The following is a 24,332-nucleotide window of genomic DNA, read 5'->3' as shown; positions in this document are numbered from 1 at the left end:
TCTACCTTCGATTTTCCAGCATCTGCAACTCCTTCTTAAACGCCTGTTTTATTCTTTCCAGGTGATGTCAACAATTGAAGACACACGGAACTGCAGATGCTGCAATCTTCAGCAAAACACAAAGTGCTGGAGGAACTCAATTGGGTCAGGCAGCATCTGTGGAGGGAAATGGATCAACAATCTGAGGGATGACTTTTTCCACACAAAGGGTGATGGGTGTATGGAACGAAATGCCTGGAGGAGGTAGTTTAGACAGGTACATGGATAGGACAGGTTTAGAGGGATATGGGCCAAACATAGAAACATAGAAAATAGGTGCTGGAGTAGGCCATTCGGCCCTTCGAGCCTGATCCGCCATTCAATATGATCATGGCTGATCATCCAACTCAGTATCCTGTACCTGCCTTCTCTCCATACCCCCTGATCCCTTTAGCCAATGAACTGGCCTCAACTACCTTCCGTGGCAGAGAATTCCACAGACTCACCACTCTCTGTGTGAAAAATGATTTTCTCATCTCGGTCCTAAAAGACTTCCCTCTTATCCTTAAACTGTGACCCCGTGCTCTGGACTTCCCCAACATCGGGAACAATCTTCCTGCATCTAGCCTGTCCAACCCCTGAAGAATTTATCCCACCTCCTACACACTACAGGGGAAACCGTAGCACCAGGAAAAAAAAATCTATGCACATCATGCAAACTCCACGCAGACAGCTCCCGAGGCTAGGATCGAACTCTGGTACAGTGAGGTAGCAAGTTTCTATAAGATCCCCCCTCAATCTTCTAAATTCTAACACAGGCAGGCGGGACCAGTGCAGATGGGGCACGTTGGCCGGTGTCGACAAGTGGGGCTGAAGGGCCTGTTTCCATGCTGTACGACTCTGTGACTCGATGGTAGGAAGTCTTTCAAAAATATAACCAGGGCTTGACTCTGGAGGAAGCACCAGCGCAGTAAGTCATACATTCACCCACCTTGTGGTGACTTGACCTATACATTGCACTTATAATTGCATTGCATTTGATCCTGTGATCACTCTTGTAAAAGATGGATGTAATAATCTTGCTCTGTAGACTTTACTTTAGACTTTAGAGATACAGAGTGGACACTGGCCCTTCGGCCCACAGAGTCCGTGCCGGCCAGTGATCACCCCGTACACTGGCACTATCCTACACACACTGGGGACAATTTATACATTTAACAGAAGCCAATCCACCTACAAACCCGCACGTCTTTGGAGTGTGGGAGGAAACCGGAGCACCCGGAGAAAACCCACGTGGTCACAGGGGAAACGTACAAACTCCATACAGACAGCTCACGTAGTCAGGATGGAACCCGGGTCTCTGGCGCTGTAAGGCAGCGACTCTACCGCTGCGCCACTGTGCCATACTCTTTTCCATCTGTCTTCCCCCTTCTTTTAATTAAAGAAGGGTCCCGACCCGAAACGCCATCTATCCATGTTCTCCGGAGATGCTGCCTGACCTGCTAAGTTACTCCAGCACTTTGTGTCTTTTTTTGGAAACCAGCACTTGCAGTCTGAAGAAGGGTTTCGGCCCGAAACGTCGCCTATTTCCTTCGCTCCATAGATGCTGCTGCACCCGCTGAGTTTCCCCAGCAATTTTGTGCACTTGCAGTCCATTGTCTGGATGTAATCCATATGATACAGTGCTGGTAAAACATCCTAAGGGAACTTCCTGTGGTTTTCTGAAGCAATTTTCTGCAGTAGCTCTTCAACTCAATAAAACAGCATGCTAAATGGATTATATTGTCTCACTTAGTGCCTGGACACATCGCTGAGAGATTAGAAGGCGCACTATTAATATTGCCACCAGGTTCAGGCATATGTTTGATCACTGTGGAATAAGAAGGAACTGCAGATGCTGGTTTAAACCGAAGATAGACACAAAAAGCTGGAGTAACTCTCAGCGGGACAGGCAGCATCTCTGGAGAGAAGGAATGGGTGACGTGTCGGGTCGAGACCCATCTTCAGGCAGCTGTCTCCCCCTTGCTACAATCAGTCTGAAGAAGAGTTCTGTCCTGAAATGTTGCCTATCCAGTCCTGAAGGGGTTGGACAGGCTAGATGCAGGAAGATTGTTCCCGATGTTGGGGAAGTCCAGAACAAGGGGTCACAGTTTAAGGATAAAGGGGAAATCTTTTAGGAATGAGATGAGAAAAACATTTTTCACACAGAGAGTGGTGAATCTCTGGAATTCTCTGCCGCAGAATGTAGTTGAGGCCAGTTCATTGGATATATTTAAGAGGGAGTTAGATGTGGCCCTTGTGGCTAAAGGGATCAGGGGGTATGGAAAGAAAGCAGGTACAGGATACTGAGTTGGATGATCAGCCATGATCATATTGAATGGCGGTGCAGGCTCGAAGGGCCGAATGGCCTACTCCTGCACCTATTTTCTATGTTTCTATGTTTCTATCCATATCCTCTATAGATGCTGCCTGGCCCATTGAGTTACACCATCACTTTGTCTACTTTGTAGACCAGCATCTGCAATGTTCCCAATGTTGGGCGAGCCCAGAACCAGGGGCCACAGTCTTAGAATAAAGGGGAGGTCATTTAAGACTGAGGTGAGAAAAAAACTTTTTCATACAGAGAGTTGTGAATTTATGGAATTCCCTGCCACAGAGGGCAGTGGAGGCCAAGTCACCTGATGGATTTAAGAGAGAGCTCTAGGGGCTAGTGGAGTCAAGGGATATGGGGAGAAGGCAGGCACCGGTTATTGACAGGGGACGATCAGCCATGATCACAATGAATGGGGGTGCAGGCTCAAAGGGCCGAATGGCCTCCTCCTGCACCTATTTTCTATGTTTCTATGTTTCAGACTGGTTAAGGATAAAGGAAACGCCACATCACAGTCTATATCTCACGTTTCCCTTATCCCTAACCAGTCTGAAGAAGGGTCTCGACCCGAAAAGTCGCCCATTCCTTCTCCCCAGAGATGCTGCCTATCCCGCTGAGTTACTCCAACTTTTTGTGTCTATCTCATGTCTTTGATCACGACAGTCGGTGGCATAATACTGCTTTGAATATTTTTGATCCCAGGAATGAGTGGGTTAGCATATGATGAGTGTTTGACAGCACTGGGACTCTACTCATTGGAGTTTAGAAGGTTGTGAGGGGACCTCATTGAAACTTACAGAATAATGAAAGGCATGGATAGAGTGGATGTGGAGAGGATGTTTCCACTGGTGGGAGAGTCTAGGACCAGAGGTCACAGCCTCAGGATTAAAGGGTGCACTTTTAAAAAGGGTGTGACGAGAAACTTCTTTAGTCAGAGTGTAGTTAATCTGTGGAACTCTTTGCCACAGAGGGCTGTGGAGGCCAAGTCAGTGGATATTTTAAAGGCAGAGATAGACACATTCTTGATTAGAACGTGTGTCAAGGGTTATGAGGAGAAGGCAGAAAAATGGGATTAGAAGCAGAGATCAGCCATGATTGAATGGCATAGTACTCAATGGGCCGAATGGCCTTAATTTTAATCCTATCACTCGTGAACTTGTGAATATTCAACAAAATTCAGTATTTTAAAACGACAGCATTGAGAACGGTTGCTCGATTTGATATATTATGATCTAAAACTATAACATAAATTACCTGTTAATGATCAATTAATATGATAGAGGAAATGTCACAAAGTGCTGGATTAACTCAGCGGTTCAGGCAGCATCTCTGGAGAACATGGATAAATGACATGGTTAAGAAGGAACTGCAGATGCTGGAAAATCGAAGGTAGACAAAAATGCTGGAGAAACTCAGTGGGTGAGGCAGCATCTATGGAGCGAAGGAATAGGTGATGTTTCGGGTCGAAAGCCTTCTTCAGATAGATGACATATCACCTGAAATATCTCCTATCCATGTTCTCCAGAGATGCTGCCTGAACCACTGAGTTAATCCAGCACTTTGTGTCTTCTTTTGTAAACCAGCCTCTGCGGTTTCTTGTTTCTACATAGAAACATAGACATAGAAACATAGAAAATAGGTGCAGGAGTAGGCCATTCAGCCCTTCGAGCCTGCACCGCCATTCAATATGATCATGGCTGATCATCCAACTCAGTATCCTGTACCTGCCTTCTCTCCATACCCCCTGATCCCTTTAGCCACAAGGGCCACATCTAACTCCCTCTTAAATATAGCCAATGAACTGGCCTCAACTCACTACCTTCTGTGGCGGAGAATTCCACAGATTCACCACTCTCTGTGTGAAAAATGTTTTTCTCATCTCGGTCCTAACATTTCTGGAGGACATGGGAAGGCAACGTTTCAGTCCGGGTCCCTTTGTCAAACTGATTGTAGTTGGGGGCAGGAAGCAGGAAGACAAGTGGGGGCGAGACAAAGCTCGGCAAGTGATAGGTGGATATAGGAGAGAGAGAGGGGGGGTTTGTTGAACAGATGGGTGGACAAAGGCCAGAAATGAAAAGGACACAAAAGGCTGTGAGACTGCAAGCGATTTATTCAAAACATAGTGACCCACCGCAAAACGGCACCCATCCTTTTTCTCCAGGGATGCTACTGGCCCACTGGGTTATTCCAGCACTTTTTTTTTTTTTTCATATTTTTATTAGACGCATATACATATAATAGCAAAACACAATTTGTTTACCAATTACATACATACAAAGCTTCTATTTTTTATTGGAAATTTTTGAAAGATAGAACTGTAGAGAAAGAAAAAAATAAGAGAAGAAAAAACTATAAACTAATATAGAGGGAAAGGTAAAAACAAAGGAAATGACCAATTACACAGTTTTGGAGATAGGTCCATAGACTATAAGGTGTAATTATTCATCCAGTCCTGAACTCAAGTTTCAGTCCAGCTTCTGTGTTGAACCAATTTACCCTTTTAGAAAATCGATAAATGGAGATCATATTCTAGCAAATAGTTCTGATCTGTCAATTAAGACAAGTCTCATTTTTTCCAAGTGTAAGGTCTCAGACATTTCCGTAATCCACATTTTAATTGGGGGGGGCTGTTGGGTTTTTCCAAAATTTTAGTATTAATTTTTTCCCAATTATTATACTATAATCAAGAAAATGTCTTTGATTTATTGGGAGTTTTATACTTTGTTCTGATATTCCTAATATTATTAGTTTTGGATCAGGATCCTTGAATGTTAACAACTTCAGAGATAATTTAAAAAATATCCATCCAGATTTTTATAATTTTTATGCAGTTTACAAAGGTATGAGTTAAGTTAGCTTCTAGGCATTGACATTTATCACAGATAGGAGAGATATTTGGAAAAATTCTGTTTAGTTTTGTTTTGGAGTAGTGTAATCTATGTAGTACTTTGAATTGTATTTAAGAGTGTCTGGTGTTTAACAAACAATGATGTATATGTTGTAACACATTCCAGCACTTTGTGTCTATCTTTGGTGAAGAACAGCGCCTGCAGTTCCATTCTACACACTTACTCACAACAGATACTATATACCATATATAGTGTATTTATAGTATATAAAAACACTATATTTACTCTGCCTTAAAATGTGGATATTTTTAAGGCAGAGATAGATAGATAGATTATTGATTAGTTCGGGTGTCAGAGGTGATGGGGAGAAGGCAGGAGAATGGGGTTGGGAAGGAGAGATAGATCAGCCATGATCGAATGGCGGAGTAGACTTGATGGGCCGAATGGCCTTGTTCCACTCCTATTCCTTGTGACATAAATAGAGAGGGTAGCAGAATGTGAAGGCAGAGGCAGGGATGCAGGTTGAAGGAGACAAAGGGAAGGAGAAATGGGGGTGCGATAACATGATTAGGAGGCAGAGATCAGCCATGATTGAATGGCGGAGTAGTACTCGATGGGCCGAATGGCCTAGTTCTACTCCTATCACGTGAATATTCAACTAAATTCAGTGTTTTAAAACTCTACAGCATTAAGAACGGTTGCTATATTTGATATATTATGATAAATGGGTGTGAATGATACACTGAATGCTAAAAATATTGGCTTCAGACTTTAGAGACACAGTGCGGATGCAAGCCCATCTGCCCATCGAGTCCGCGCTCACCAGCGATCACCCTGTACACGAGCACTATCCTATACGCTGGGGACAATTCACAATTAACCAATTAACCTACAAACCTGTAAGTCTCTGCATTGTGGGAGGAAGCGCACGCAGTCGCACAAAGAAGGTACAAGCTCCGTACAGACAGCACTAATAGTCAGGGTTGAACCCTGTTCTCCAACGGCGTGAGGCAGCAATTCCATCGCTGCGACACTATGCCGCCCTAAAAGAAATACGGTTTTGTGCAAATATTTTCTCTCCGGACAGTTCTTGCTGCAGATTCTGTTCAAGGGAGCGTTTAAGAAGGAACTGCAGATGCTGGAAAAAATCGAAGGTAGATATAAATGCTGGAGAAACTCAGCAGGTGAGGCAACATCTATGGAGCGAAGGAATAGGTGATGTTTCGGGTCGAGACCCTTATTCTGACTGATGTGGAGGTGGGGGGGGGGGGGGGGGGGAGAGCAGGAAGAAGAAAGGAAGAGGCGGAGACAGTGGGCTGTGGGAGAGCTGGGAAAGGGAGGGGAAGGAGGGAGAAAGCAGGGACTACCTGAAATTGGAGAAGTCAATGTTCATACCGCTGGGGTGTAAACTACTCATACATTAATCATACATGGATACATAGACGATAGGTGCAGGAATAGGCCATTCGGGTCGAGACCCTTCCTCAGACTGAAGAAGGGTCTCGACCCGAAACATCACCTATTCCTTCGCTCCATAGAAGCTGCCTCACCCGCTGAGTTTCTCCAGCATTTTTATTGACCTTTGTTCAAGGAAGCAGTCAGTACTCTTTTGATGACCCTTTAATAGATGCAATTATCCCGTGATTCATAATTACTTGATAGAAATGGCAAGAGCATGTCACATTGCACAGCAAATGGCCTTTGAATTATTTGACATGAAACAGCGATCAAATTATGCAGACTTGTAAATTCAGCGACATTTATCAACAGAAAATTCTCTGAGTGAAAATGGTTAATGGCAATGTAATATTACAGACCGTGGACAAAATTACTTACAGATTAATAGATGGGCCAAGAATTTTCTGGGAATTGTTTTCACAGAGTTTTTCCTCATTTAATGATGAATTAAAACATGACATGTGGTGCATATCGTTCCTGAGTTTCCAGATTTGTTCCACATCATTGTTCCCTTGATTGAGTAAGATGCTACTAATATCACCCAGATATCAGTTCAACATTGGTACTTCTTCACAACCCAGTGCAGTAAATCACCTTGGCTATCTCATGCTGGATTAATGAGGATTTCACCAGTTTAGTGAATTAAATGCCATTGTAGCATTGTGCCACTTTAATGAATTCATTTGACCCTTACGTTTCAAATCATGCAGAGAATGTTAGTCAAAGTTATCTGAGGAATGAACGAGATTGTGGGGCATGAAGCAATTTAGTTTTCCCTTTGTCTGGTTTTTCTGTTTCTCTCGATTATGTTTTCCAGTGAACCAGTTAAAAGGCCATTATTCTGTGCAGAATATTTCATGGAGTTTTTCCACAGCCTTGGGCAACAGCCAAAGAGCCTAATTTAGATTACGAGAAAGCTGATCAGAATCGTAAATGTTGTAAGGATCTTATAGAAACTTACAAAATTCTTAAGGGCTTGGACAGGCTAGATGCAGGAAGATTATTCCCGATGTTGGGGAAGTCCAGAACTAGGGATCACAGTTTAAGGATAAGAGGGAAGTCTTTTAGGACCGAGATGAGAAAATCATTTTTTACACAGAGAGTGGTGAATCTGTGGAATTCTCTGCCACAGAAGGTGGTTGAGGCCAGTTCATTGGCTATATTTAAGAGGGAGTTAGATGTGGCTAAAGGGATCAGGGGGTATGGAGAGAAGGCAGGGATGGGATACTGAGTTGGATGATCACCCATGATCATATCGAATGGCGGTGCAGGCTCGAAGGGCCGAATGGCCTACTCCTGCACCTATTTTCTATGTTTCTATGTCTCTATGTAAATGGGGCGGCACAGTGGTGCAGCGGTAGAGTTGCTGCCTCACAGCGACACAGATCTAGGTTCAATCCGGACTACAGGTGATGTCTATACGGCCCTTCGGTCCAACTCGTCCATGATGCCCCATCTAAGCTAGTTCCATTTGCCCGCGTTTGGCCCTTCTCCCTCCAAACTTTCCCTACCCATGTACCTGTCCAAGTGTCTTCTATGTAGAGGAAGGAACTGCAGATGCTGGTTTAAACCGAAGATAGACACAAAATGCTGGAGTAACTCAGCGGGACAGGCAGCATCTCTGGAGGGAAGGAAATGGGTGACGTTTCGGTTTGACCCGTTCCTTCTCTCCGAAGATGCTGCCTGTCCTGCTGAGTTACTCTAGCTTTTTGTGTCTATTAAGTGTCTCCCATTATTGTTCCTGTCTCAACTACTTCCTGTTAAATGGCAAATAAACGGATTTGTGCATGATCGGTTGTGATCAACTCCTTTGGATAGGAAAGGTGAAGTGACAGATTTTACAGTGTCTCAAGGATTTAGTCCACGATAGTCACTTTAATAGATGACCGAGGATCAGAAGGGAATTAATACGCAGCCACGAGCTCTCCATGAGACATTCAATGCCGTCGAAAGATTAATCTTCCAAAAACAGTCTCTTGATTAATTATTTCTTTACTGTAGTAGTACAATTCATACTATCATCTTGTACATTTCAATCATACTCGTGCATGGCCAAAAACTATGTCTCTTCCCCGATCTTCTTCAAACTAAACTAAACTAAACTCCTTGGGAGTCTGCGCGAGGGGATCTATCGCAGTCGCTGCCTCAAAAAGGCTGGCAGTATCATCAAGGACCCACACCATCCTGGCCACACACTCATCTCCCCGCTACCTTCAGGTAGAAGGTACAGGAGCCTGAAGACTGCAACAACCAGGTTCAGGAACAGCTACTTCCCACAGCCATCAGGCTATTAAACTCAACTCAAACAAAACTCTGAACGTTAATTGCCCATTATCTGTTATTTGCACTTTATCAGTTTATTTATTCATGTGTGTATATATTTATATAATGGTATATGGACACACTGATCTGTTCTGTAGTCAATGCCTACTATGTTCTGTTGTGCTGAAGCAAAGCAAGAATTTCATTGTCCTACCGGGGACACATGACAATAAACTCTCTCTCTTGAACTCTCTCTTGAGAATCCCAGCTGCAAACTCCCTCAGACTACGTATAAATCCCACCCACATAATTACAGGCAGATAAAATGTAACGGTAACTGGTTATAGTTGTAATATACCCAGTTAAGCTAAAAGATTTGGAGGGATATGGGCCAAAGGCGGGCACGGTGGGAATAGCGTAGATGGGGCATCTTGGTTGGCATGGGCAAGTTGAGCCAGAGAGACTGTTTCCTTGCTGTATGACTATGATTCTATGACACTAATTTCCTTGTCAAAACTAAATTGGAAATAAATGCACAAAAGTTGTCTCGATGGCTGTCTGGCTGAAAATGGCCTTAAACATCATTAGTTTATGAAATGAGAGGGGATCTCATTGAAACATATAAGATTGTTAAGGGCTTGGACACACTAGAGGCAGGAAACATGTTCCCGATGTTGGAGGAGTCCAGAACCAGGGGCCACACAGTTTAAGAATAAGGGGTAAGCCATTTAGAACGGAGACGAGGAAACACTTTTTCTCACAGAGAGTGGTGAGTCTGTGGAATTCTCTGCCTCAGAGGCCGGTTCTCTGGATGCTTTCAAGAGAGAGCTAGATAGGGCTCTTAAAAATAGCGGAGTCAGGGGATATGGGGAGAAGGCAGGAACGGGGTACTGATTGGGGATGATCAGCCATGATCACATTGAATCGCGGTGCTGGCTCGAAGGGTCAAATGGCCTCCTCCTGCACCTATTGTCTATTGTCTATTTTGAAAGGATGGATTGTCTTCAACTTCATTCATTCTTCTTTTTTCTTCTTTTTCACACACTATATATCTCACGTTTTTCTATCCTTTACTATCTAATTTATTGTTCTTATTCTTATTCTTCTTTATTATAATTTAAAAAAATAAGAAGCTGTACATAAAATGTATTATGAAAATATATATTAGGCACTTTGGTGCCATATGATTGTACTTACTTCTAATAAAATAAAATTTTTAAAAATAAATAAATAAATAAAAAAGAAAGGATGGATTGTGTGATAGGTGTCCAACTCTGAAGTTAATATTAAAATAGTTGAAACAGTCAATCGTAAATGTAACTTTACATCCATTATGTGATATTAGAGGACATGGGTTTTTCATTTGTTTTGATGGTGGGATATCCTTTAGGAATACCTGGAGAATTTAATATATTACTGGCTTCTCTCTTATGTGCTAATCACACACAACTGTGACATTCAAGGAAATGCATCATGTTCCCAAGGATAATAAAGCATGTGTCTCATTTTGTTACAAAAACTGAATGTGCTATAAAATAGTCTCAATACGCAACCCTTCAGTGAAATGGTGGGAAATTGCCAATCAACATTTCCATGGATAAAATATTATTTATTTGCCGACATTTAGATGCCATGTGGGTTTTATTCAGTATGTTATATCTAATGGAAAATAAATAGAATATTGAAAATTCGGTTGGATTGTCTTATCTTTCATAATTATCTGACTTATATATTAAACAATAGACAATAGGTGCAGGAGTAGGCCCTTCGAGCCAGCACCGCCATTCAATGTGATCATGGCTGATCATCCCCAATCAGTCAGGGGATATGGGGAGAAGGCAGGAACGGGGTACTGATTGGGGATGATCAGCCGTGATCACATTGAATGGTGGTGCTGGCTCGAAGGGCCGAATGGTCTACTCCTGCACCTATTGTCACCCATTCCTTCTCTCCAGAGATGCTAGTGTCTGTCCCGCTGAGTTACTCCAGCACTTTGTGTCTACCTTCGGTGTGAGCCAACACCTGCAGTTGCTTCCTACACACAGTGTGTGTGTGTGTGTCTGTCTACACGAGTCGTGCAGTAGTAAGTGCTTGTGTCACCCAGCCCCGGCTATTCAGTCTCCCCCACCTCTGCAGGTAACCCGGAAAAATCACCTGTGTGGACAAAAGTGCTGGAGAAACTCAGCGGGTGCAGCAGCATCTATGGAGCGAAGGAAATAGGTAACGTTTCGGGCCGAAACCCGAAGGGTTTCGACCCGAAACGTTGCCTATTTCCTTTGGGTTTCGTCCCGAAACGTTGCCTATTTCCTTCGCTCCATAGATGCTGCTGCACCCGCTGAGTTTCTCCAGCACTTTTGTCCACCTTCGATTTTCCAGCATCTGCAGTTCCTTCTTAAATCACCAGTGTTGGTGGGAACTGCAGGTGCTGCTTTACACCAGAGGACATAAGGGAGTCTGAAGAAAGGTGTCCATCCAGGCATCGCTTCTCTGCAGAGTCAGAGACGCCGCCCGTCCCGCTGAGTTACTCCAGCATTTTGCGTCGGTCTATCTGCGGTGAACCCATTAGTCGAGGTTACCATAGTAACTTCTTGTGACTTCATAGTGATTATTTGTTTGGCTTCTGCTGGGCGAGGACGCGCTGCCTCTGGCCGAGGGTGAGTTTGTTGGCTGCACGGTTTGCTGGGGAACGTGTATGTGTGTGTGTGGGGTGGGGTGTGTGTATGTATGTGTGTGGGGTGTATGTGTGGTGTGTGTTGTATGTGTGTGTGTGTGTGGTGTATGTGTGGGGGGTGTGTGTGTGTGGTATATATGTGTGTGTGTGTGTGTGACTATGTGTGTGTGTGTGTGGCTATGTGTGTGTGTGTGTGGGGTGTGTGTGTGTATGTGTGTGTGGTGTATGTGTGTGTGTGGTATATGTGTGTGTGTGTGTGTGGGGGGGTGTATGTGTGTGTGGGGGGTGTATGTGTGTGTGGGATGTGTGTGTGTGTGTGGTGTATGTGTGTGTGGGGGGTGTATGTGTGTGTGGGGGGTGTATGTGTGTGTGTGTGTAGGGTGTGTATGTGTGTGTGTAGGGTGTGTATGCGTGTGTGTAGGGAGTGTATGTGTGGTGTATGTGTGTTTGGGGTGGGGGGGAGACAAGGAGGGGCTGTAACGTGGGGTAGAGATGCATCATGTCAGGGCCATGCCCCCTGCAATACAGAAGCATGGCCACACACACCGTGTGTCTGCTTGCAGCCTCCAGCTTCCATGTCAAGTCCCTCGGTGGCAAACGCAGAGAGAACCGCGCTGTGTCCACCCCTCCTGTTCATAGAAACATAGAAAAATAGGTGCAGGAGTAGGCCATTCGGCCCTTCGAGCCTAGACCGCCATTCAATATGATCATGGCTGATCATCTAAAATCAGTACTTTGTTCCTGCTTTTCCCCCATATTCCTTTAGCCCTAAGAGCTAAATCTAACTCTCTCTTGAAAACATCCAGTGATTTGGCCTCCACTGTCTTCTGTGGCAGAGAATTCCCCAGATTCACAACTCTCTGGGTGAATATTACTTGATCACTGTTCAATGTATCACCAATAAGACATATGTTGTGCATTGGCTACACTCACAGTGGAGAAACTCCACTAGCAAGAGGGACAAATGTTAACAAACACACACACACACACAAAGTGCCGGGGGAACTCAGCGGGTCACAAGGTCCCTTATCCGTGGATAAGCTTTTTTTCCATTGAGAGTAGGGAAGATTCAAACAAGAGGACATGATTTGAAAATTAAGGGACAAAGGTTTAGGGGTAACATGAGGGGGAACTTCTTTACTCAGAGAGTGGTAGCTGTGTGGAATGAGCTTCCAGTGGAAGTGGTGGAGGCAGGTTCGATTTTATCATTTAAAAATAAATTGGATAGGTATATGGACGGGAAAGGAATGGAGGTTTATGGTCTGAGTGCAGGTAGATGGGACTAGGTGAGAGTAAGTGTCCGGCACGGACTAGAAGGGCCGAGATGGTCTGTTTCCGTGCTGTAATTGTTATATGGTTATAAGGTCATACGTGATAGGAAGAGAATTGGGCCATTCGGCCCATCAAGCCTACTCCACCATTGATCTATCTCTCCCTCCTAACCCCATTCTCCTGCCTTCTCCCCATAACCTCTGACACCTGTACTAATCAAGAATCTGTCTATCTCTGCCATAAAACTATCCAGCGAATAGGTAACGTCTGTGGAGGGAATGGACACCATTGTACTAATCTAGAGACAAGGAACTGCAGGTGCTGATCTTCAGAAAAGGACCCAAAGTGCTGGAGGAACTCAGCGGGTCTGGCAACATCTGTGGAATGAATGGACACCACGGTACAACTCTAATTGGGGACCTAGGTATCAAGTATAGTGTAGAGACAAAGAACTGCAGATGCTGGTTTATACCAAAGATAAACACAAAGTGCTGGAGTAACTCAGCGGGTCAGGCAGCATCCCTGGAGAGAAAGTGTGGGTGACGTTTCCAATCCGGGTCCATCCCGACCTGAAATGTCACCCACCCCTTTTCTCCAGAGATGCTGCCTGACCCGCACAGTTACTCCAGGACTTTGTGTCTGCCTGTAGCATGTACAAAACAGACGATGCTAGATACTTTCAGCACATGTCCCACAGCTTCCCTCAATCACCCTACTCCATTGGACGACAGGTGGCGCTATGGACGACAGATGGCACAATGGGCTAAGTGTTCGGCTGGCAACCTGAAGGTGGCCGGTTCGAATCCTGCTTGGAGTGTGTACTGTCGTTGTGTCCTTGGGCAAGACACTTCACCTACCTTTGCCTGGGACTAGAGACGGAAATTAGCTACTGATTGGCTACAATCTCGCATATTTACATGCAAATGTTCATTAATATGCACTGTCCCTATAAACAAATTATTATTATTATTATTATTACATTCCCTCCTCCCTGCACTCATCTCCCAGCCCGGGATCCCATATTTCCTTTTATCCTCCCCACTTCCCCCCTCCCCACATCCCCTGACTCCGCTATCTTTAAGAGCCCTATCTAGCTCCCTCTTTAAAGTATCCAGAGAATCGGCCTCCACCGCTCTCTAAGGCAGAGAATTCCACAGACTCACAACTCTCAGTGTGAAAATGTATTTCCTCATCTCCGTTTGAAATGGCTTACCCCTTACTCTTAAACTGTGGCCCCCGGTTCTGGACTCCCCCAACGTCGGGAACATGTTTCCTGCCTACGCTAGTGTCCGAACCCTTAATAATCTTATATGTTTCAATAAGATACCCTCTCATCCTTCTAAATTCCAGAGTGTACAAGCCCAGCCGCTCCATTCTCTCAGCATATGACAGTCCCGCCATCTCGGGAATTAACCTTGTGAACCTTCGCTGCACTCCCTCAATAGCAAGAATTCATTTCATTTCATTACAGAATGTAGAAGAAATAGCTGATCGATTAACATGTCGAAGAAGGATGACAGAGTTGAAGACTTGGCTCCTAAAACTGAACCTAAACCCATTGCAAGTGAAGGGAAATCAGCTTCCAAACTGCAGAAAGCCAATGATGGATCAAGATCGCAAATTCCCCCAAGGAGGATAGGTTTCATTTTGTCTCGACCTGATGTGCCTCTTAATTGTCAAGAGGAATTGGAAAAGAAAAAACAGCTCATTCTAGTTGGCCAGCTAAGAGCTGCCGAGTCACACAACAAGATCCAGAACATGAGACAGCGTTACCGAGCTATGAGGGTGAGTAGGTGCTCATGACAAATAATTGAAACCTATGCCAGAGAATAATTTTTGGCCTTGTGTTTAAGGTGAGAGGGGAAAGGTTTAATCAGAACATCTCCAGACTCCGCCCCTCCCTCTCCAAAGACAATACAAAAGTCCTCATCCACGCTCTGGTCACATCCCGCATCATCGATTACTGCAACGCCCTCCTCACTTGCACCTCCAATAAACTTCTTCAACGCCTCCAATGCATTCAGAACTCTGCAGCCCGGATCATCACCCGCACCAGATCATCGGACCACATCACACCCATCCTCACTCAGCTCCACTGGCTCCCTGTGCACCACCGGATTAACTACAAGATTTTACTGCTGACCTTCAAAGCCCTACACCACCTTGCTCCCCAATACCTCTCTGACCTGCTGCTACCATACACTTCGTTCCTCCTCAGCTGCAATTTTAACTGTCCCCACATTTAGACTCAGCACCATGGGTGCCAGAGCCTTCAGCTGCTCTGCCCCACGCCTCTGGAACACTCTCCCACCTCCCATCCGTCACCTGGACACTATCGATCAATTCAAATCACAACTCAAAACACACCTGTTTAGATTAGCATACCCGACATAACTTCCACCATGTTCACCCTGATTTTAATGACTTAAAATGTTTTGTGTATTTTTTTGTTGTTTTTGTTTTTTTGTTTTTAATCAACTTGACTTTAATATTGATAAATGTATTGTGATTTTATGTCCTGTAAGGTGTCCTTGGGTGTCCAGAAAGGCGCCAGCAAATAAAATGCATTATTATTATTATTATTATTAGAACCTGAGGGGCAACTTTTTCACACAAGGAGTGGTTGAGTATACAATATGATACCATAGAACTTTATTTAGCCCAGGAGGGAAATTAATTTGCCGTAAAAACACAAATTACAAGATGGAATGAACTGCCAGAGGAGGTAATTGAGGCAGGTACTATGATAACACTGGACAGACATTTGGACAGGTACATGGATAGAGGGATATGGGACCCATGCAAGCAGGTGGGAATAGCCTTGATGGGGCATCTTGGACAGCATGGGGAAGTTGGGCTGAAGGGCCTGTTTCCATACTGTATAACGAGGGCTCTATTCACGCCCAGGCATTTCTATTAAAGTTAACAAACATCTGCCAAAAAATGCAGAGATGAAGTAGGGAATTCCTGATGTGTGTGTTTGGTTTATTGTCACGTGTACCGAGGTACAATGAAAAGCTTTTGTCGTGTGCTAACCAGTCAGCGGAAAGTCATATAACAATACATGATTATAATCGAGCCGTACACAGTGTACAAATACATGATAAAGGGAATAAAGTGAATAATGTTTATACAATAGACGCAGTAGGCCATTCGGCCCTTCGAGCTAGCACTTGAATGGGCAGTGCAAGATAAAGCCAGTAAAGCCACACCTGGAGTATTGTGTGCAGTTTTGGACCCCTCATTTGAGGAAGGACATTCTTGCTATTGAGGGAGTGCAGCGTAGGTTTACAAGGTTAATTCCCGGGATGGCGGGACTGTCATATGCTGAGAGAATGGAACAGCTGGGCTTGTACACTCTGGAGTTTAGAAGGATGAGAGGGATTCTTATTGAAACGTATAAGATTGTTAAGGGTTTGGACACGCTAGAGGCAGGAAACATGTTCCCGATGTTGGGGGAGTCCAGAACCAGCGGCCACAGTTTAAGAATAAGGGGTAAGCCATTTAGAACGAAGACGAGGAAACACTTTTTCTCACAGGGAGTTGTGAGTCTGTGGAATTCTCTGCCTCAGAGGGCGGTGGAGGCCAGTTCTCTGGATACTTTTAAGAGAGAGCTAGATAGGGCTCTTAAAGATAGTGGAGTCAGGGGATATGGCCAGAACATAGTAGGCATGAATACAGAACAGATCAGTGTGTCCATATACTATTATAAAAATATACACACACATGATATGAATAAATAAACTGATAAAGTGCAAATAACAGATAATGGGCTATTAATGTTCAGAGTTTTGTCCGAGCCAGGTTTAATAGCCTGATGGCTGTGGGGAAGTAGCTATTCCTGAACCTTGTCGTTGCAGTCTTCAGGCTCCTGTACCTTCTACCTGATGGTAGCGGGGAGATGAGCGTGTGGCCAGGATGGTGTGGGTCCTTGATGATACTGTTAGCCTTTTTGAGGCAGCGACTGCGATAGATCCCCTCGATGGAAGGAAGGTCAGAGCCGAGACCCTTCGTCAGACTCAATTGTCCATAAATGATCTTGCTTCCCGGAAACTAACACTTGTACTTTCTCATGTTTAGGCTGATGAAATAAATCTTTTGATATCATCTCAGTCCACAGCCAGAAAGGCTATTCGATTGGAGGCTCTTCTTCCACCATTTCAGGAAGAAATTCACCTCAAAGATACTCTGAATAAACTGGAGGTGAGTGAGTTACTGCACGAGTAAATTTTTGGCCTTAAAACTATGTAAGTGGATGCTGTTGTGTTGTAGACAGGCACCAGTAGCTGGAGTAACTCAGCGGGTCAGGCAGCGTCTCTGGAGAGAAGGATTAGGTGATGTTTCGTGCCGATACGCTTCTTCAGACTGAGCTGTTGTGTCAATACGTGACAATAGACAATAGGTGCAGGAGTAGGCCATTCGGCCCTTCGAGCCAGCACCGTCATTCAATGTGATCATGGCTGATCATCCCCAATCAGTACCCCGTTCCTGCCTTCTCCCCATATCCCCTGACTCCGCTATCTTTAAGAGCCCTATCCGGCTCTCTCTTGAAAGTATCCAGAGAACCTGCCTCCACCGCCCCCTGAGGCAGAGAATTCCACAGACTCACAATTCTCTGTGAGGAAAAAGTGTTTCCTCGTCTCCGTTCTAAATGGCTTACCCCTTATTCTTAAACTGTGTGGCCCCTGGTTCTGGACTCCCCCAACATCGGGAACATGTTTCCTGCCTCTAGCGTGTCCAAACCCTTAACAATCGGATATGTTTCAATCCTCTCATCCTTCTAAACTCCAGAGTGTACAAGCCCAGCTGCTCCATTCCAGTGACAGTAGATGAGAAATTCAAACAGTGGTATTGTAGTCTAATCTGTGGTTCACAAGTTCACGAGTTCTAGGAGTAGAATTAGACCAAGGCGGAAGATTTGGGAAAATGCATTGGCCATTTTTCTGAACCACATTTGGAGAAGGTTCAGTATCCTGGAAGTATAACGCTTGGTTGTCTCACAGATCAGAGCAATCCATAAACAGCTAGCTGGACTCGCGCTGAAATGTGAAGCAGGAAACGTGTTCCCGATATTTTGGGGGGAGTCCAGAACCAGGGGTCGCACAGTTTAAGAATAAGGGGTAGGCCATTTAGGACTGAGATGAGGAAAAACATTTTCACCCAGACAGTTGTGAATCTGTGGAATTCCCTGCCACAGAAGGCAGTGGAGGCCAATTCACTGGATGTTTTCAAGAGAGATTTAAGGGCCTGTCCCACTTGGCGATTTTTTCGGCGACTGCTGGCATCATATCAGAGTCACCAAAAGATTTTGAACATTTCAAAATCCAGCGGTGACAAAAAAAATGTTGCGACACTTGACAAAACACCGCACGTCAACACGGCATCACGTTGCGAATTTTTCGGTGACCTGATACATCAGTCAATGATGCCGGCGGTCGCCAAAAAAAATCACCGTGGGACAGGCCCTTTAGATATACTGTAGCTCTAGGGGCTAAAGGAATCAACGGAGGTGGGGAAAAAGCAGGAACGGGGTACTGATTTTGGATGATCAGCCATGATCATATTGACTGGCTCGAAGGGCCGAATGGCCTACTCCTGCACCCATTTTCTATGTTTCTATGTGAACCAACATCTCCTGCTGTCAGAAGGACTTTCCATGGTTCCTAAACATCTCAGAAGATCAGGAACATTCAGAAACAATTGAAAGGGACATTAAAACGTTTTAAATTACTTTAAAACATTTAAAATGTCAGGACTCCTCCCTGTGGTAGCACAGTGCAAATGAGGAAGGGACCAGCATCATTTCTGTGCTGTATTACAGTTGACATATACTGTCCGATTCACCTCTCCCCCATTGTAGTCATTGGACTTTGTCTCTGCAACTGGTGCGCTACAATGGTGAGGAATATGTCCTGTACTTTCCCCTTTGCTCCACCCCATGCTCTTATCTTGAGTTTGACTTGGTTGTATTTATGTATACAGTAATAATATCTGTTCACTTTGGAAAGCATACAATTCAAAGCTTGTCATTGCACTTCAATACATGTGACAATAATAATCCAACAGGCTTCATCTAGGTTGCTGCTATTTTTTCATCATGATTAAAACCGGCCTCGACTAAAAATAGGTTGCCGTTTTAAAAATCGATCATTTTTTTAGTCGCATGTCTAGTTGGAGCCGGTTTTCTTCATAGTCGAGGAAGGTTTTCAACATTTGCGTGGGAGGTGGTAGGAGGTTGCAGGTCACCTCGACCTTGATCTTTTTTTGGGTGGCGGGCAAGACCACCAGAGGTTGTTGTTTAGGTCTCCTAAGTGGGACAGGAGGTTTACTGTCTCCAACTACATTCTATCTCTGTCCCGCCCACTCCCCCGACATCAGTCTGAAGAAGGGTCTCGACCCGAAACGTCGCCCATTCCTTCTCTCCAGAGATGCTGCCTGTCCCACTGAGTTACCCCAGCTTTTCGTGGCCACCTTTATCAATGCTCCTGCAGCCTATCTCCAGACAGTGTACACCAAGACCCAACTGGCTGCAACAATCACCCCTATATGAAGAGCAATCACGATGTGTTTCAGGTTCATTCCATCTATGATTATCTCAGCAGCATGTGTTACTTCAATGTTACTCAATCAATTTTGCACATGCTTGTGACAATTTTTCTTTTGCAATTGTTTTACAGAGAAAGAGAGTGGAAGAAATCATGAGCGATGAGGCAGGGGTAACGATAAATCGTACCTTATAAAAGCCGATACGTCGTAACATTTGTCCCACTTCATCAAACATCTGGGAACACCTTTTGTAACTTGCTTACTCTGAATAAACCTCAATAATGGTGACTTATCATTTGTAAATAAAGATCAAAGCCTAGCACAGATGCAATGAGATGTTATTATAGATAGGCTTCGAAATCAGTAGAAATCCATTGTTAGGTTATTTTATTTTAATTTAGATTCTATTTTTTTCCGAAAATTGATTATTGTCTATGAAACACAACTAAATCTTATTAAACTTTGGAAGACCTGGATAAATATCACTGGCCTTGCTTTAGTAAGTTTGTTTTCATTTGCACACGTTACTGACAATCAGAAATTTGAATTAAAATGTAATTTAAAATTCTCACATTGCCACAGACAGCTGTGGAGGCCACGTCAATGGATATTTTTAAGGCAGAGAATGAAGGATTCTTGATTAGTACGGGTGTCTGTGGAATTCTCTGCCACAGAAAATAGTTGAGGCCAGTTCATTGGCTATATTTAAGAGGGAGTTAGATGTGGCCCTTGTGGCCAGAGGGATCAGGGGGTATGGAGAGAAGGCAGGTACAGGATACTGAGTTGGATGATCAGCCATGATCATATTGAATGGCAGTGCAGGTGGTCGGGCATGTTTCTATGTCAGGGGTTTATGGGGCAAAAAACAGGAGAACATGAGTTGAGAGAGAAAGATAGATCAGCCACGATTGAATGGCGGAGTAGACGGTCGGGCTGAATGGCCTGGTTCTGCTCCTGGAACATGAACATTTTGGGTAACAATTCAAAGATTTCCAAAAAAGTGGAAAACCTTTTTTTTAACTTTTAATTCCAATCACAATTTGAATCCCTCTGCTTTAAAAAATATATATGTTCGATATTAAAATCTGATCCATCAGTAGGTACAATGGAGTATTACAAATAAAACATAGATGGTGAAAACCTGAAACAAAAATAGAAAATTATGGAAACACTCTGCAGTTCTGATCAGTCGTGGAAGAATGAATTGTCAATGTTTCATTTTAATGAAGCTGATAATCTGAACCTGATCAAAGAGAATCAATCAGAAATGTTATCGCTGTTTCCACTTCACATATTTGTAGGTTAATTGGCTTTGGTAAAGATTATAAATTGTCCATGGTGTGTAGGATAACGTTAATGAATGGGGATTAATGTTCGGACTCAGTGGGCCGAAGGGCCTGTTTCCATGTTGTATCTCCAAACTAAACGAAACTAAACAACGTATCACCTTCAATGTTCTGCTGGATGAAGATGAACAAAAGGACATTCTCAACCCTCGCAACATGTTCGTCACTGAACTCAGAAATTACTTAGTAGAGGTTTCTACAAGCCACAAGAAGGAAGTGGACTAACCATTATATTGCGTAGGAAGGAACTGCAGATGCTGGTCCAAACGGAAGATAGACACAAAAAGCTCGGCAGGTCAGGCAGCATCTCAGGAGACAAGGAATAGGTGACGTTTCGGGTCGAGGCCCTTCTTCAGTCTGAAATGTCACATATTCCTTTTATCCAGAGATGCTGTCTGACCCGCTGAGTTACTCCAACTTTTTGTGACTATTTTCAGTTTCAACCTGCGTCTGCAGTTCTTTACTGCATAAACCAAAAAGATTGAATGACGGTATTTTCTGGTGTCAAGACTGGGAAATCTATCAAAGTGTGGAAAGGTTCTTCTTTCAAGTTACGAGTTCTTTATGATGTTAAGAATGTCAGTTTTCATACATTCATCAGTGATAGGAGGAGAATTAGGCCATTCGCCCCATCAAGTCTACTCTGCCATTCAATCATGGCTGATCTATCTTTCCCTCTTAACCCCATTCTCCTGCCCATAATCCATGACACCCGTAAGAATCTATCTATCTCTGCCTTGAAAATATCCTTTGACTTGGCCTTGACAGATTCCACAGATTCACCACCCTCTGACTAAAGAAATTCCTCCTCATCTCCTTAAAGGAATGTCCTTTCATTCTGAGGCTATATGGCCTCTGGTCCAAGACTCTCCCACTAGTGGAAACATCCTCTCCACATCCATGCTATCCAGGCCTTTCACTATTCGTTTGGGGTGGGAGATTGCAACCCTCATGTGGTCCACCCTGTTTTGACTAATGCAATCAACCCGACGTGCACAAACAATTAGATCAAATAGAACAAATTGACCGACAACTTTAGGCCATGCAAGCCGTCGCAAGAAGAAGGCTATTTGTTTTGAACTGTTGGGGGCAGAGGCATTTGCATCAAACGGCAGAAACTGTGGCATAACTCGTCTCTGGGCCTTTCTGAAAATAAACCTGTTTGCAATAAACATCAGCTTTCATTTGCCAGAACAGTCCTTTGCATCAAATGCACCAACATATATCATAAAATCAGAAATATTGCTTTAGCTTTGATGAAACATTGGCCCTGCAGTAAATCTGCCAATGGGTGTACGTGGCAAAATATAGTTTTTATTATAAAATATTTATAGGAATCTTACTGAAGCAATAATTCCTGTAAGTCTGTTTTCTGAACAATTTAGCATCTACCTTACAGTAATAGCATGCCTTGAGAGACACAGATCTTCCTTATCTGGTCTCTGTAACTGCAAGGTGTTTCCTGTCATTTGATGTTCAAAATAAACAAGTGGGGTTTTGAAAATGCTTCTCTTAAGACGTTTGTGTGATCAGTTAGAGTCATAGAGGCATACAGCATGGAAACAGGCCATTCGACCCAACCTGCCCACACCAGCCAACATGTCCCATCTACACTCGTCCCACCTGCCCATATCTTTCTAAACCTGATCTATTCATGTACCAACCCCTTTACACTAACATTATCCTACACACACTAGGGACAATTTACAGTGACACCAAGACAATTTACCTACAAACCCGCATGTCTTTGGGATGTGGGAAAAAACCGGAGCACCTGTAGAAAATCGACGCAGGTCACGGGAAGATCATACAAACTCTGTGCAGACAGCACCTGTAGTCATAGAAACATAGAAACATAGACAATAGGTGCAGGAGTAGGCCATTCGGCCCTTCGAGCCAGCACCGCCATTCAATGTGATCATGGCTGATCATCCTACTCAGTATCCTGTACCTGCCTTCTCTCCATACCCCCTGATCCCTTTAGCCACAAGGGCCACATCTAACTCCCTCTTAAATATAGCCAATGAACTGGCCTCAACTACCTTCTGTGGCAGAGAGTTCCAGAGATTCATCACTCTCTGTGTGAAAAATGTTTTTCTCATCTTGGTCCTAAAGGATTTCCCCCTTATCCTTAAATGCACTTTGACATCGAGTCATAGTGATACAGCGTGGAAACAGGCCCTTTGGCCCACATCGACCAACATGTCCCGTCTACCTGCCCAGGTCCACACCCCTCCAAACCGGTTCTATACATGTACCTGTCAAATTGTTTCTTAAACGATGGGATAGTCCCAGCCTCAACTACCTCCTCTGGCAGCTTCAGGATCTAATCAGGATCGAACCTGTGTGGCAGAAGACCTCTCTCCTCTGCTTGCATCTATCTAATCCATGTCCCAGCACAAGTAGTCTCTCCACCCATCCAGCACATCCACCATCTGCCTATTAACTGCCTCCCTCACCTGAATCAACCTCTAGAAACATAGAAAATAGAAAATAGGTGAAGGAGGAGGCCATTCGGCCCTTCGAGCCAGCACCGCCATTCATTGCGCTCATGGCTGATCGCTCACTTGTTCATCTATCTAGTCTATCTAGTAGTCTGAAGAACGGTCCCGACCTGAAACGTCACCCATCCTTTATCTCCAAAGACGCTGCCTGACCCGCAGAGTTACTCCAGCACTTTGTGTCTATCTTTGATATAAACTAGCACCTGCAGTTCTGTATTTCTATCTATCACTCGCCCCTCCTCTCTCCCAGTTTCCCCCCCATCCGCTCCTACACTCAATCTGAAGAAACATCACCTGTCCATGTCCTCCAGAGATGCCGCCTGGCCCGCTGAGTTACTCTGTATCGTTTTTTTGTGTCCACGCCATCAAAACACATAGGGTATAGACATATTTCTATTTTTTTCTGCTGATATTTGACTACCTATCAACCACACACAAACACATCATAAATCCGAACAAGATCATTCCAAAAACCTCATGCCTTACCTCTGGATACATCTTCGGCGATGGGCTGGATAGTCGTTGGTTAATCGGTTGCGTGGATTATCTGCGGTGTTTGGCGCCACCCTCTGAGACTAAAGGCAAAAAAAGGACACATTTTAGCTTGAAAATAGGGAGCTGGACACAAAAGAACTGAAGTAACTCAGCGGGTCAGAGAGTCTGTCGAAGGGACTCGACGCGAAACGCCACCCATTCCTTCTCTCCGGAGATGCTGCCTGTCCCGCTGAGTTACTCCAGCATGTTGTGTCTATCTTCGGTTTAAACCAGCATCTGCAGTTCCTTCCTGGGTATAATTTGAAAATAAATGTGGTCTGGCGGATGTGAATTGCGGTCAGAATACGTGCGCTCGTGGATACATTTGGGATTTAATCCCACCATTCGCTCGTCTCATGGGAGTTTTCAAGAGAGAGTTTTAGATTTAGTTCTAAGGGCTAAGGGAATCAAGGGATATGGGGGGAAAGCAGGAACGGGGTACTGATTTTGGATGATCAGCCATGACAATAGACAATAGACAATAGGTGCAGGAGTAGGCCATTCGGCCCTTCGAGCCAGCACCGCCATTCAAAGTGATCC

The 24,332-nt window shown here is 44.2% G+C and overlaps 1 protein-coding gene across 1 annotated transcript; it reads left to right on the top strand.

The window, feature by feature from the left end:
• Nucleotides 1-11,524: 11,524 nt before the first annotated feature.
• On the top strand, nt 11,525-19,727 carry lkaaear1 (LKAAEAR motif containing 1). The gene is made up of 4 exons (XM_033041260.1): nt 11,525-11,573; nt 14,334-14,647; nt 16,943-17,065; nt 19,540-19,727. The coding sequence occupies exons 2-4, from the start codon at nt 14,363-14,365 to the stop codon at nt 19,600-19,602; spliced, it is 471 nt and encodes a 156-aa protein (XP_032897151.1). The 5' UTR covers nt 11,525-11,573; nt 14,334-14,362; the 3' UTR covers nt 19,603-19,727.
• The last annotated feature ends 4,605 nt before the right edge of the window (nt 19,728-24,332 follow it).

Source organism: Amblyraja radiata, chromosome 23, assembly GCF_010909765.2.
Source record: "Amblyraja radiata isolate CabotCenter1 chromosome 23, sAmbRad1.1.pri, whole genome shotgun sequence".
Lineage (NCBI taxonomy): Eukaryota > Metazoa > Chordata > Chondrichthyes > Rajiformes > Rajidae > Amblyraja > Amblyraja radiata.
Note: the sequence above shows the minus strand (reverse complement) of the source record. Positions and strands in the feature narration are given on the sequence as shown.

What these genes read in the sequence shown, in the direction of transcription:
- lkaaear1 (XM_033041260.1), top strand. Translation starts at nt 14,363, where the DNA reads ATGTCGAAGAAGGATGACAGAGTTGAAGACTTGGCTCCTAAAACTGAA. An exon ending in AGCGTTACCGAGCTATGAGG is followed by an intron (nt 14,648 to 16,942) that starts GTGAGTAGGTGC and finishes TCTCATGTTTAG; the next exon opens with GCTGATGAAATAAATCTTTT. An exon ending in ATACTCTGAATAAACTGGAG is followed by an intron (nt 17,066 to 19,539) that starts GTGAGTGAGTTA and finishes ATTGTTTTACAG; the next exon opens with AGAAAGAGAGTGGAAGAAAT.